Here is a 14,513-nt window from a genome sequence, read left to right on the forward strand (position 1 = left end):
GGGCCGGGCCCGCTGTGAGGGGGGAGCGGGACCCGGCCGGGCTGTGGGGCCGCCGAGCCGAACGCTGCGCTCTCGCCTAGGTGAGGAGCGCGGAGGGGGAGGCCGTGGACGGGGAGGACCCCAGCCTGCAGCCGTCCGCGGCCAAGAAGGTGAAGCTGGAGCTGAAGGAGAGGAAGGAGAAGAAGCACAAAGTGGACGAGGATGAGATTCAGAAGATGCAGTGAGTGCCGGGGCGGCGGACGGCAGTGCCTGGGGATGCTGATACTCAGGAGGGCACCGCACGGGGTTTGCCACCGTGATCGTTTCATTAGTTCATGAGCCCGTGGTTAACAAATCCCGTAGCTCCGACCTAAATCCCTCCCGAAGGGGTCCCGCCCTTTTGCATTACAAACCTTGGCACCACAGGGGCACCTGTCTCAGCCTTGTGCTTCAGGATACTTGGGAGGGTGGAAGGGCTTTGCAGGATTGGTGCAGGAGCCTGAAGAACTTCAGACTTTTATTTTTGCTGTAAACAATCAATTCTCTCCGCTCCAGAATACTGGTCTCTTCCTTTTCTGAAGAACAGTTGAACCGTTACGAGATGTATCGCCGATCTGCTTTCCCCAAAGCTGCTATTAAACGGGTACGACTTCAGTAATGCTTTGCTATGGACACTGAGCAGACCAAGCAGGCTGAGCCTCACTAAGCCTGGCCGTGGCCTTATCTAGGCCTTGCACAACACAAGCTGGCTCTATGGCATGTACAGGCTCTGGGTGCTCCCCCCTCCACCTGTATCTCAGCCCCTGTGGCTGAGGCCATTATCAGATCAGCTTATCCCATTATGGTCTAGCTTAGTGCCCTCCCGCAGCTTATGCAGTTTAAATAAGAGCTCATCTTAAATAACAGTGGGCTGGGGGCCTGTGAGGCAATAGGAAAAAGTAATTGCTGGTACAGGGTCTGCAGCTGAGTGAGGGGAAGCTAAAACCTTGACAGCCGTGTGTGCTCAGAGCCATAGGACCTAATTCTAAAGCTCTGTTACTGCTGTTCTGTTTCAGTAGCCTTTGGTGATACTTGACAGGCTCAAACTGCTCAGTAGGAGTTAAAATGTTTCACTGCTGCTGTACCTCGCTCAGCTGACTGTCCTTCTCCGCTTGTTCAGCTGATCCAGTCCATCACCGGCACCTCTGTCTCTCAGAATGTGGTTATTGCCATGTCTGGCATTTCCAAGGTCTTCGTTGGGGAGGTGGTAGAGGAAGGTGAGTGGCAAACATTGAGTGAAAAGGTAAGAATCTGGGGTGAACTCACTGCCCACAGCAGAGCAGGACACGGAACAAGACTGGACACTTTGTGGTTCCCAGTCTTGCTGTCCCACGGGGCGCTCAGCCCCTCCAGTAGCAGCAGAACACTGCAGCCAGGAGTGGGGTGGAGCGTGGGGGTTCCCACTCTCCTCTGACCCTGCCTGTGAGGCAGCAGAGGCTGGTGACCGCTGCCCTCCTGTTTCCTCCTCTCCAGGGAGGATAACTTTGCAGGTCTTGCTCAGTAAGCAGGCTGCAACAATGCAGCAGTAAAGATCTTTTGTTAATGCTGCTGAGGACAAATTCAGCCCAGAGGGAAATGAATTACTTAAGCCTCTTAACCTCTAAGAGCCTTCCCGTATGGGATGAGCCGAGATCCTTCTGGGACAGCAGCGGGAGGCTGACCCTGCCATGTGCCTGCTCTGCTTGGGCTGGAGGAGGCGCCGGTGCCACCTTGGGTGCCAACGGGGTCCTATGGACTTGTCACACAAAATGTGGCCTCTGTGCCTGGCTCGCTGTTACTGGGGAGATGCAGTTTTGCTGCTCCTGTCTCTGCAGTGCTGTGTTGCCTGAGGTGGCTTGGTGAAGCAGCTTCCCTGCTGTCGTTAATTGTTTCATTTTGTTAATTGCTTCATGTCCTTGGCAGAAGGTGTAAATGACACTTACTGTAAGTGACAGAGAAGATTTAAGCGCACTGCAGGTTGTATCTTCCTGTCACTGCTGCACCCAACACCCCCAAACACAGCACCCAGCCTAGGGCTGGCTTGAAAGCAGAAGGTTTAAGATCATAAGTTCTTACGTGACTCAAACCATCATAGTCCAGAGAAGCCAAGTGTTTTAAAAAGTTTATTCTGGTCCAGTACTGATGCCCCTAGGACTGACTCAGACTAGAAGCACACAAAAGGGGTTTTCTTCTTGTGTACAGCTGTGAGCTGTAAACCCTGGCTGAAAATGTTACTTGTTGCCTTTAAAATTAAAGCTCCAACAGGAAGAGGCTGTCTAAACTTAGCCGTCCTGCTGATGTGAACTCTTTGGGTTTTGGTGTGTAGCACTGGATGTGTGTGAGAAATGGGGGGAGCTGCCGCCCCTGCAGCCCAAACACATGCGAGAGGCCGTCAGAAGGCTCAAGTCACGAGGACAGATCCCCAATTCCAAGTATAAAAAGATCATCTTCCACTGAAGTGTCCTGAGAACAGCAAGAGAAGACAGAAGTTGAGGTTCCTGGTGTGACCCTCACAAGCTACATGCCTCCAGGTCCTTCAGGAGCAGTGAACAGACTGAACGTCTGCAGGGTCCCTGCACGGGGCTGCTCCTCTGAGCACGACACAGTAGCCACGTCCCTGCCCTGGAGCCTGGGGCTCCTCCATTTCAACCCAGCTGGGACAGGAATGTTCCTGGTGTTCCGTGGATTCACCCACCAGGGTCGTGCTTTCTGCTGGCACAGAGAGAGGGGTGTCTGTGTGCAGCACCGTGTCTCCTTCTTCATTAAACTTGTTATTGTGGTCTTAGTCTCGCTGGGAAATACTAATTGTGTAATGGTGTTGGTGTGATTCCAAGTAGGGAGAGAGCAAGGGGATGATCTGTCTCAACCAAGCCCGACATGCTGGGGAGGCTTCGCCTTGCCTGGGGCAGGTATTGCTCCATTAGCATAAGGAAGGGAGCAGGCTGAAAGCTGATGCTTCTGAAGTCATCACCCGGCTGTTCTTCCCAAAGCCCATTTTATGGAGCTGTCTAGAAAACAGTAGTTAGGAACGGGGGAGGGGGAAGAAAAATATCCCAAAAACCAAAACCCAGGAGCCTGTAAGGAGGTTAACAAGTTTAATTTCTCTTCATGGTTCATAGAACCAATAAATGCATGAGTGGAAATATACTGCAACAAAGTTCCAATACTGCCTAAAACTCAAATTCAAGTTCAGACTTGCACATTACCCACCTGTACATACAGTAGTCCCTAATTTCTCCTACTTGTAAAAGATGCTGAGGCCATGTGCTTATCCTAGGGTAACTGTGTTGCAGTTACACAAAGGATTAAGCTGCCTCTCATCCTAACATAGAAAGAGTCCTTAAATGGAAGCCTCTACAAAGTAAACTTTGCTCATCAGCTGTGGAGATAGAGGAGTTTTAGTCCTCACACACATACGCCTTGTAGAAAGGATGTGGATTTTGTTTTACAGTACTTTTTACTGGTACTTAAAAAAAAACCCAAAACAATGGAAGTGCTTAAACAAAACCAACTGACTTAAGTTGCTGGAGCAAGAAATTTGCTGTAAACAACCTGGCCCCAGCTCTGTTCAGTCTGCACACGTGGGAGGGAGCAGTAAGGGGTTGTGACACAGCAAGTAGGCACCACCTCTGAGAAAAGCCTTTGCACCCTACTCATTTCCCAAGGTAGCTGGAGATGAAGCTGGACACCTACTCAATCAAAATGTCATGGAAGTCAGAAAGAGAAGAAAGGAAACCTCCCATTTTCAAGCAATTAGTGAATAAAAAGTAATACCGTCGCATTCCACCTAAGGCAAGCATTCTTATATTTCTTGCTTCATACAGGAAGAGGGAGCAAGCACAGAAGCACGGAGGTTTGATTAAAACTTCAGCTTTTGCTCGTGTGGGCTTTGTGCGGGTCATAATGGTACTTACAGTGAGCTGTTTGCAGAGAGGTTTGTTTCAGAGCAAGTCTAGAGACAGAGATGCTTTGTTACCTCCTTCCTTGCTGTGAGCAGCTCTCACAGCAAGTCTTAATTTCTACAGAAGATAACTTGCATTTCAAAACACCTGCTTTTATTTCTGAATTCTTCTATGCACGAGGCAGTATTGGTGAAGGAAATGCCCGCTGACGCTTAAAAAGTTAAAGTGCATTTTCCTTTCAAAAACAGGCCTGACAGGCACATCTTCCATCATAGGCAGCACCACAAACCTGTCAAAGGCTGCATCAAGCAGGGGATGGGTCATGGAACATGCTCCAGGGAAAGCAGCCAGGCTGTGGAGGAGGGAAAGCAACAGGCAGAAGTCCCAGCACCCCCACGTCAGAGCTAGTGCAGGCCAGGCGGGTGGCGAGCGCGAAGCCTCCTGCAGAACAGCTCCCATGCTTCTGCCAGAGGCAAGTCCTCCTCCTCTTATTTCATTTGTGGCTGCCTGCTTCCAGAGGTTCTAGAAGGAAGGGCAGGTCCTCGCTGGTGCTGTCACATCTGGTTGTAGGCATGGGGCAGTCAGGTCTGGGCAGAAACACTGGACTCCGGCAGCACAGCCCACCCCAGGGCCAGCTGCTGAAGCCCAGCGTGCAAGGACTAATTCCAACAGAAGTTACTCAAAGCTACCATCTTAAGATGATCTTAAGAGTGACAGTTGTTTTAATCACCATCCCTCTCTTACATACCCTCTTTTTTCAAAGTAAAAGTTAACATCCACAAGGAATTCACTCTTGGCTGCCCGCAAACCACAGAGAGAAGCGTCTCCACATCCAGCCCAGCGCTGTAAATACATCCCCATTTCCCTTAGAGCTAAACAAGAACTGAAATGATCCGAGTGCCTGTTAGGGGGAAGTGTTCAACAGCTCCGGAGCTGGGCAAAGGGACAACTATGAAAGAGCACAGTAGGAAAAAAACAAACTCAACTCCCAACTCATTTGTTTGCTTTTGCATAGTTTCCAGGCCTCAGCTCCTTATGGCTTGTTAATCAGAGGCTGCTCCTTGCACAGCAAGCAGGATTAAAATCTTGTATTACTTTAGCTAAGTTAATTTCAGTTGAATAATGTTTACATAGAAAAAATAGAAAAATCCATTAAAGTTTTGGGGAGTGTGTTCAGCTAAAAACCAGTAAGGGTTACCTAACCTTTACAGACAAGTGATGTTTTCATCTGATTAATAAAGAGGAATCACTTATCTGTCACTTTTCCTAGCACTTAGCGTGTGGCAATCACTGTCTGGTTTACATGCACTATTAAAAGCCTGTGCATCAGAAACGGAACATTTACAGAAGACAAAATGCATCTGGAAAAATCTAAATCAAAAGATAAAATCCAACAAATTCCACACACAGTGAAGATAAAGGGGCAGGAAGGGGTGTTCATCCCGAACAGGCTGAAAGTCACACCCTTCCGTATGGGAGCAGAGAGCAGGGTCTGCTCAGGAACAGCCTCCCCCTTCACAACTGTCCCCTGCACTGCCACCTTCTTCAGCACATTGGCCACGTACTGCCTGCACTAGTAGAGCAAAGAAACCACATACCAGTTTGTCCTCAGGAGTGGATTTGATTCTTGCAGTTCATAAATTTCTTTTTTTACTTCTTAAAATTAGTGTTTACTTAATGTTTTACTAGGGATTTCTTTTTGCCCCTCCACACTTGTAGAGGCGATTTCTTTATAAATTAAGTCAGTCACTGACCACAGAGAGTTACTCCTCTTCAGGGAAGCAGCTCTAGAAAAGGTGAGAATACAAACCACGCTCAACCCAGCAGCTCCTGCTTCATCTCCACCTCACAGTGAGCAGTGAATAATGTCAGCTTCCACCCAAGGGGGCCGGGTCAGCACCCTTCTCATGACCCGCATACCAACATCCCTGTTAAAAGTCACCTAGGACCAGGGAAGAGCTCAGTGCTAATAAAAATACACGACTGGGTACGAACAGACAGCTCTTTCCTTGTGCAGTCAGTGCTGCTCTCCCTCTCTCCACTGGTGAAACTCTCATACAATGGCTTGAGGTCAGCATACATACCAAAGAAAACACACAGGTGATCTCATTCTGTGGCTTAACCAACTTTCTTCACCCCTGTTCTTTGATAGCAAAATTATAGAAAGTTTAAACAGTGCTTTGTAATGAAATCAATTAATTCCTTTCTGTTTCTGCATCAATGAAGCCAATCATTGCAGGATTAAGTGAGAATGAACTAGACTAAGTCTAACGTACTACCCATTCTGCCTCAACACAACAAATTACTGGTGGAAAAAGAAGCCCAAAGGAATTTCTTTACTATCCTGACCCTGTTCTTGAGGGAATAGTTAGCTGTAGCCCCTTAGTCCATGGGGGGAAATCCCTTCTGCACCTCCCACACCCACCAACCTCCCATGTTCCCGGGCCACAGTACACGTGCCTTCACATCAGAGCTCTGGGCGATGTTTTCTGCCAGACCTGTTCTCTGTCACTCCTGATGGGGTGAAGTAACCACACTCCTTTTGCCGTGTTCTTTGGCGTGCATGACTGGGCAAGAACACAATGAAGAAGGTTGAAAGAAGCAGAAACCCCACCACAGACCATCTCTGGATGTTAGCATGGAAGGTGAAGGCTGAAAGCACACTGTCACTGCCACCCGTGGATGAAGAGACATGGGGTGTCCCCCCCCCAACTTCTGACCTTTTGTTTGTAGGCTGACTGCTGCCCTGGGTCAGTGACAGAGGCAGCACCGTACTGCCAGGACAGAGGAAAGTGGCTGCAAACAGGTAACTCCTTGTTCCTCCCCTGCTGCTCAGCCAAGCCTGTCTGCCTTCCTTTCTCCCTCTTTCAAGTTCATTTTGCAATCGCAGTTGGTTTCCATCCTTCGAGGTGATCAGTCTCCAGGAGGTTGACCCGTTTAGCAGCAATATAATCCAACTAGCCGCCTTAGTGCTGGTGGTAATCTCCACTCCTCCCGAGCAGCTGCAGCCTGGGCCCTCACTGTCAAAGCTGGAAGAGGGGATTGTATTTCCTAATTTCCTGCAGAAGGCGAGCTTTGTCCATGTTGGCTTCTGCAAGGGCTATTTTCATGGTCTGAAGCTCCCTTTGCAACTCTGGCACTTCCTTTAACTACAAGAGAGAGCGAGAAAAAAAAAAAACAAAAACAAACAGGAGTTCCCTAAGGTAAGCAGCAGGGCAGATCTGACTACACTGATCTGCTCAAAGAACAAAACCAAAGCAGGAGTTTTTGAGGTTAATTACACTATGTGACACAACCACACAAAGCTCACTGACAACGTGACCCAGTTTGAGTTGCAGAAGTACTTGCCAACTGGTGCCTGCTGACTTCCATACCTGTCATTAGTCAGCTCAGGCTGCCACTGATGGCTGTCTCACTGCTATTGTCTCCCAAAACTTCATATTTCTAGGCATAGGAACAAGACTTGCAGTGGGCAATGTTTTTTTCCTGCAAAGCAGCAACCTAATTCTGGCTGAAGGTAACTATACAAAGGAAGCAGGGAAAAAAAATGGGCTCTGACTGGCATTCTTTTTTTATAAGGGGTCCTGATATATTTCTAAACATCTGTTAAAATTAAGATGATAGCTGGAGCAAGCCTGGTGTTCCTATTTCTTGTCCCCATGAACAAAGTTAATTCTGTCCTCAAACACTGCCAGTGAGATCCCGCTGCAGTTCCATGGCACAGGACAGTTTTTCCCTTGATCTCTTGAAGTATTTTTACTCAATAATTTACCCTTTGCATTTGTCCTATTAAGTTTGATAACATCAGAAAATAAACTGAAGCTAAGCTACTATGATGCTTATGTGCTCCAGTTCTGGTCAGGGCAATGTTTCACACAATGCTAATTAACAGAAAGAAGAAAAAGTCCCTGTGCTAAATAGGAAAGAGAAAGATGAGAAACAATGTGTCACCAACTAATGAACAGAATCCAGAGGCCCAGTCCAGTTCTGTAGGTAGTCAGACACATGGCTCCCTTAAGATGTAATTTTTCATAACAACCGATCTATTTACTAAGTTGACCTGGCATCAAACAGGAAGTATAATTAGAGAACACTACATATTTAAAAATTAACCTGTCATCTGAATTCCAGATACATGGATCAAAATGGAAAGAAAGTTCAAACTGAATAGCAAAAACTTTTAAGCAAACTGAAACTCTTTGGCTGTAAGACCTACTCTGACAAGACATCTCTTTGTGGGAACCTCCAGTTTCCCTAACAAGGAATGGGACACAGTGGGAAGATGGAGCCAATCAGGAAAAAAAAACAAAACAGATTTCTGAAAGGGAACAAGAGACTTTATGCTGGGCAAGGTATTTTTACTTCTCAGAACGTCTGTACAAAGGAGGTACAGGCTGATTTTGTGTACACTCCCTATTTGCAACACACCACACCTACCAAGAACTGCAAACCCATGAAGACAAAAGACTTTTTTTTTTTTTCCCCAGCCTGCTGCCAGCTATCCCGTTGTCCAGACAGCAGCCGGCAGCAGTGACTCACCTGCAGTCCACGTGTTCCTGCTGCTGGGGCTGCCGAGACACACTCCACTGGGGCCTTCTGCTCCTGAAGAACTGGCACAGGTTTTTCCTGTTTCGGTGAGCCCTCCCCTCTTGGAGCTGGAAAGAAGCACAGAAAACATTCAGGTGTGGACATTTATTCAATGGGATTCTCAAAAGAAAAAAAAAAAAGTTCAAGTTATTTTTGTTCTCTTTTCCCTCTTTAACATGGAAAAAAGAAATCTCATTCTCATTTTAAAATGGAGACTAAAGGAAGGGAAGCAGCAGTAATCTGTCTCAACTGCGTGAGCTCAAGGAAACATCAGGCATGAATTCAGGCTGCCAGTTCATTGTTTTAGGTATTAACCTGTTCTGCCCGAGGTATCAAATTTGCTGTTCAAACAAAACAACAAAACCAGCAAGAGGCAGCAGGAATGCATGCATCCAGAGATTACCACGGCAGAGCAGACCTGGGTGCTTGCACTGAAGACAGAAGACTATTTGCCCATTGTGGTAGAAGTGAACAGAAGCAGGGACTGCTCACACACCAGAGCCCATCCTTCCCAGCAGCAACCATCACACTCCAGTTCCAGTCTCCTCCAGCACCAGGCAGAGCAGAGCACTGAATCCCCAGCACAGCCCGAGGGGTGCCGTGGGAGAATAAAACACATTTCCCGAGGTTGCTGACCTGTTAGATAGAACACCCCATCATCTCTGCGCTTCACAATGACGTGATCTACTGCCAAGGTGATGGGAACGGGGCCGGGGGAGGTAGGGTATACCCGGGGGCTGTCATCCTGGAAAAAAAACACAGCAGAGAAGAGATTAACTGCTGTGACAGCGCTGGCAACTCTGCAAAGGATTCCCCTTGCCCCCAGCCTTCCCAGGAGCAGTGTTACTGCCTGGCAGTGCTGCCAGAGCTCACTGAGGTCACCCACCATATGGAAAAGCCTGGCTTTACATGCAAGGCTGCATGTGAGTCTTAATCTGTGTAGAAAGCACGCCCACTGAGCAGAACCAAGTTCTGTCATATCTGTAACACAGGCTGAGGAGAGGCCTATGACCATCACCCCAAAGATTGCTCTCACAGCTGTCATCCTACAAATTCCTGATTCAAACCCCGAGACAATACTTCTTAGCCAAAAAAAGCCAATATCCCTTTGCAGTTTTTCATGCTGCTGTACAGCGACACTGGTTCCTGCTTGTCAGTGGAGCCAAAGCACTCCTTTCAAAAAGGTTTAATCAAGAACTTCTGTCAGTGCTCCCCTCCTAAATACCGACCAGCTCTTACATAATGTTTTTCATCTGTAATTCTCTACATGTTTAGAGAAGAGATCGAATATTTCCCATTTCATACAACCACTTGGAAGAAGACGTATTTAATTCTCTCCCTTGAGTCTGCAAAACAGGTCATCCACAAAGCTGAGGAGAGAATCTAAATGCCAGGCTCCCATTTTTCCAGTCCGATCACTCAACAACTCCACTGTGTTACTCGTTCATCCCTAAGCCAGTTTTTAAAAGCAAAATAAAACAGTATCAGGAAAGCAGGACCACAGCAGACTCAGTAGAGGCTCACAGCAATCCCACAGCAGCCTTTCCCAAGCAGAATCTTGCAAGTGAGCTCTGCCCAGGCTACCATCCCGGGGCAAATCTGTGGTTCCCCAGACACTCACCTTCAATGTGATTTTGGCATCCACAAGTTCTATCTCCATGGGGATCACCTCTGGAATTATTTCATCCTCAAGAAAGGGGCCAAGGTTGGTAAGGAAGGACATGAAGAACTCTGCTGTGTAGCTGTGGACCAGCATATGAAGGAAGCCGTTCTGAACAGCGAGTGGTGAACGCACAGCAGCGTGGGGTCCCACCTCAAGGCGTAAGCACACTTCTGGCTGGGTCTTACTGGCTTCAGGGACCGAAGGCTTCTCTACACCTGGATCTCCTAGAGCTGTAACAGAAAGATCTCACTGCAGATAGCATCAGTAATAAGATATAAACTTAAAATAGGTATCTTGAGAACGTAGTGTTGAGGTGTCTTGAAGACACCCATTTACTGTCCAGATGCAGAATGATGGTGAGTTCACAGTGACAGCAGCCTGCAGCCATTCTTCACGTGAAACCCAGGTTTCAAAAGACTGAGCGCTCACATCACAGAGACTAACACCAGAACTGGACTGTTTAAGCCCCCAGACCCATCCCCCTCTCTCACCATCTCAGCACACTTGAAAATTCGCCTTTGTTTTGCCTATGAAGGAGTTGACCACAACGCAGCACTCCACTCCCCAGAGCCACTGATCTTGCATTTCGCTTTGCCCCCTCGTGGCCATCATAGGCAGCACTGGTAAGGGGAGGCTCAACACTCCCAGAACTGTTCACCTTGAGTTTTGGGTTGTAATTGCTTTTGGTTTCGTTTCTTTGGAGCTGGGTTGGGTTTTTTTTTTTTGGTTGGGTTTGGTTTCTAGTTTTGGTTTTTTAACTTGAATTTAGCCCTGGGGAAGTACCGTAGCCCAGAAGCATTATTATCAGAGGATTTCCCTAGATAGCTTTATTCACTCTTAATTCATTTCAGGCATCCTAGCAGCAATTTTAAAAAGTCAGTCAATGATTACTAGGCACCACGGAGCTTGACTGTGTAGGCACTTTGGAAACATCTTTCAAATACCAGATTTGAATCACTGACATTCTTCACATTCACCTTCAATCACACACAAGTATTCAATCCTAAATACACTAAATATGAACACTGAAGTACCATTTAAAATGGAATACTGCCAGTGCGTGGCCACTATAAAAGCCATTTATAAGTAAGTGCAGCTATAAAAGCAGCAGACTCCAAGAGCCAGTGTCTTACCCAGATAGCCACGCAAATACTGCCACATCCCAACGTTGTTCAGCTGCTCTGGAACCACATTTGTTACTTGTAAAGCAACGGACAAATCATCACCTCGTGCCTCTATTCCACAGTTCACCTCGTTCATCTTCAACACAAGGACAGACACCTAAAACAGCAAGGGACAAGCTCACTTATTAAAGCAAACACCACTGCATGGATCGTTTCCAGATTCACTCAGAGACAATACTACAGTGAAGAGGAGCAGAACTGACCAGCTGGAGGCTGGGGTCTTCACTCTGTGAAGTTGAGCTGTTTATCTCAGCAGACACTCCACCCTCGTCCTCTGCCATCAGGCTTGCTCTACTGCCTCTGTCATTCTGGGCCTGAGGAAGATGCCCTAAGGGAAGAGGGTCCAGGCTGGGTTCTGAAATGGAAGGAACAACTTGATCTTGTTTCTTTTTCTGGTTTTAAGAAGTCCTGATCTCAGTATCTGCCTAAATCTCATGGGCTATCAGCCTATACCATCCCCGAGGAACTCTCTCCATCTCCTTTGATGAATTTTAGCAATATAGAACTGACGTGAAAGATGTCCAGTGAAATGCTCAGCGTACGCTGTTTCCAACCAGCCCTTCCTAAACACTATGTACCACCCACCCACCAGCACACATTTACAGTCCTTGCTCTAAAGGCCTCAGAACACTGTTGTGATGTGCAGGGGTGAGAGGGGTGTCACCCTCCCCACTCATTTACACTCATCTCAAAGAAAAGGCACCTATAAAAGCAGAAAGAGCCATTGTGGGTGAACTACTCATGACCTTCAAACAGGAGTGGCACAAATGAGTTCCACACAAACACAGCATGACTCAGTTGCCCATGGCAGAAAACTGTTCAGCAATGGGAAATAAGAGTAGGGGAGAGAATAAAGCCAGGTGCTTGTTACCAGAGTCCGTGAGCATCACAAAGCCATCACTGCCATCGCTGTCCACAGACAGCCCGTCCTCAGCACCGCTCCCATCCACAGATGTGGTGTCAAAGGAATGCTGGGATGCTGTCCTCTTCATGGAGAGGAAACGCATTCGGCCGCTGCCACCCCCGCCTGGAGTCACTGCTCCCTCTTCTGCTTTAGGCACAGGATCCCTACCAAGAAAAAAAAAAAATAAAGGCAAACAGCTTAGCCTCCAGATTAGACAGATATCGGGCTGGACTCTGAACACTTGCAAGTCAGACTTCAGTGCACTTAGACCAATCCCAAGCGATGAAGATCTAACCTCTCTCTAATCCAAATGATATGGAAACAAAGGGAGCAGTCAGCCTACATTTCCCACCTTCCCTGCAGCCTTGCTGCTGCTCTTGTGAAGCACAGGGGGTGGCCCACTCACTTGGCTGGGGGGAGAGAGAGCATTTTCTGCATGGTGGAGGTCATCTTCTCCCGGCTCAGGCTCAGAGCATCTTTTGTTATAGACATGGCTTCTTTGGTGAGGTCCATAGTCACGTGCAGAGCTTCCTTCGTGGCATCCTTTGTGATATGCAGGGCACTAGACAACTCCACCTCTATGTTCTTCAAAGGGATGAGTTCTGCCTGGCCATTGAGAGTGATGCTCCCTCTCCCCAAAGGCTGTGTGTCTGAAGTTGGGCTAGAAGGGAGGGCAGGAGGGCTCTGAAGATGGCCACTGGTCTCTGCTGGTCTTTCTGCAACCAGGGCTTCCACAGCTTCATGTGCTTCCTCTATCAAACCTTTCTCCTCTACATTCTTACTCTGCGGAGCTGTACTCAGAGCTCCGTCGCTTGCGGATCTTGGGAGTCTCTCCAGAGGTCCACTGGTTACACTGGTATTTTCAATCCCGCTGTCCTCTGGGACCTCTGAGGTACTGCATACACCCTTCTCTGAACTGGTCTCTGATTTCAGTTCCTTCTCCTCAGCTGCCAGCCCCTCCTTGCTGTCTGAAGGTGAGAGCTCAGAATCGATCAGGCTTGTTGTGTCTGAGTCAAGGGATCTGGGTTCCAAGACAGACCCTGGGGCAGGGTTCATGAGCAGGGCCACTTCAGCACTAGGGAACATAACTCCTACACAAGCAGACATGGGGTCTAAAGGAGATCCAGTCACTTCCTGGGTATCCTGGGCCAACTGCTCCTGTAGCGTTTGTAGAACTTCTTTCATCCTGAGCAGCACCAAGTATTGGTAGTGGTTGAGCCGAACTTTGACATGAACAGAGGAGGACACAAGCATATGGATATCAGCAGAGGCTTCCAGCTCTTTAGTATCTACCCCATCATCAATTTCACAGTCAGATTCTCCCAAGACATCCATCGTCTCTGGGACCTTGTAGATATTCTTCAGATCCTGGTCAGTCTTTGATCTTTGACAAACCCCATGTTCTCTGGAAAGGTTCTCATTCTTGGAGTGGTTGCTAAAGCTGGCAGAAGGTTTGATTTTCAATTCAGAGGCAGCCAATTCCTGTCGTTTAGATATCTGAGCTTGCCCCCATCTCTTGGGAAGGCAGGCCCAAATGGAAAGGGGAAAAGGGTCAATAAAGCTAAGGGCTCTGCCCTTTGAGCTTTCGGCCCCCTCGAAGTCCAGGGAAAGCTCAGTGAAATTCATAGACCATAGATCTTCAGAGGCAGAGGTTTTGTGGAGTAGCTGGGGAGAGCCTGGATGCTTCTGAGGCCTATCATCCACCTTGTACGCATGGCGCAAGAAGAGGGTGTGGAGGAGGCTGAAATTGTCCTGAGACCTTGGGAACTTTGTGTAGCTGGAGTGGAAGAATTCTGAACTGGCGAATTTACGGAAGAGACTCTGGAGGTCCTGACAGCTGCAGAAGGGAGCGTGGCGGGTGTTGGTGGCAGTCATCTCCGACGTGCAAATGCAGAGTGCCTGTGGACGATCTTGATGGTCAGTGACTTTCTTCTCCACGGGGATGTTAAGCTACATGGAGGAGAAAGACATTACAAGTAAGGTGGTGAGAAGGGAAAGAACAGAGGCTTATCCTGGCCATTTACAGAGAAGGTCAGATGTGGAACAAACAATTGAGGAGTCTTGGTCTGTACTAAAATCCCAAGAGCTGGACTAGACTCTCAGTTTATCCCTATCTGAAAAATTATATAAAATTTACAAATCACGGAAGAGGAATCAGACATGAGGGAACTTAAATGAGTTTTCTTTTAGGTTCTTTTACCACCCATGGCTTATGTAGCCGCTCAACTTACAACATTCACTTTGATCTTTCTCTGCAAGGACTTACTATATTTTCA

General features: G+C 47.8%; 2 protein-coding genes across 2 annotated transcripts in view; one reads left to right on the forward strand and one right to left on the reverse strand.

Annotated features, from left to right (window-relative positions):
- The window catches only part of TAF11 (TATA-box binding protein associated factor 11), a 19,571-nt gene extending 15,468 nt beyond the window's left edge, over positions 1-4,103 (forward strand). The window contains exons 2-5 of the mRNA XM_026864380.1: positions 81-220; positions 535-622; positions 1,139-1,235; positions 2,324-4,103. Of these exons, the coding sequence (XP_026720181.1) occupies positions 81-220; positions 535-622; positions 1,139-1,235; positions 2,324-2,454 (456 nt within the window). The 3' untranslated portion in view covers positions 2,455-4,103. The remainder of the gene's footprint in view (positions 1-80; positions 221-534; positions 623-1,138; positions 1,236-2,323) is intronic.
- The window catches only part of UHRF1BP1 (UHRF1 binding protein 1), a 35,715-nt gene continuing 24,280 nt past the window's right edge, over positions 3,079-14,513 (reverse strand). Inside the window, exons 14-21 of the mRNA XM_026864381.1 lie at positions 12,644-14,187; positions 12,205-12,401; positions 11,537-11,688; positions 11,283-11,430; positions 10,108-10,379; positions 9,123-9,231; positions 8,439-8,554; positions 3,079-7,048 (exon numbers count right to left, since the gene is read on the reverse strand). Of these exons, the coding sequence (XP_026720182.1) occupies positions 6,923-7,048; positions 8,439-8,554; positions 9,123-9,231; positions 10,108-10,379; positions 11,283-11,430; positions 11,537-11,688; positions 12,205-12,401; positions 12,644-14,187 (2,664 nt within the window). The 3' untranslated portion in view covers positions 3,079-6,922. The remainder of the gene's footprint in view (positions 7,049-8,438; positions 8,555-9,122; positions 9,232-10,107; positions 10,380-11,282; positions 11,431-11,536; positions 11,689-12,204; positions 12,402-12,643; positions 14,188-14,513) is intronic.

This window comes from Athene cunicularia (genome assembly GCF_003259725.1).
Source record: "Athene cunicularia isolate RWA chromosome 26 unlocalized genomic scaffold, athCun1 chr26_part2, whole genome shotgun sequence".
In the NCBI taxonomy this organism is placed as follows: Eukaryota; Metazoa; Chordata; class Aves; order Strigiformes; family Strigidae; genus Athene; species Athene cunicularia.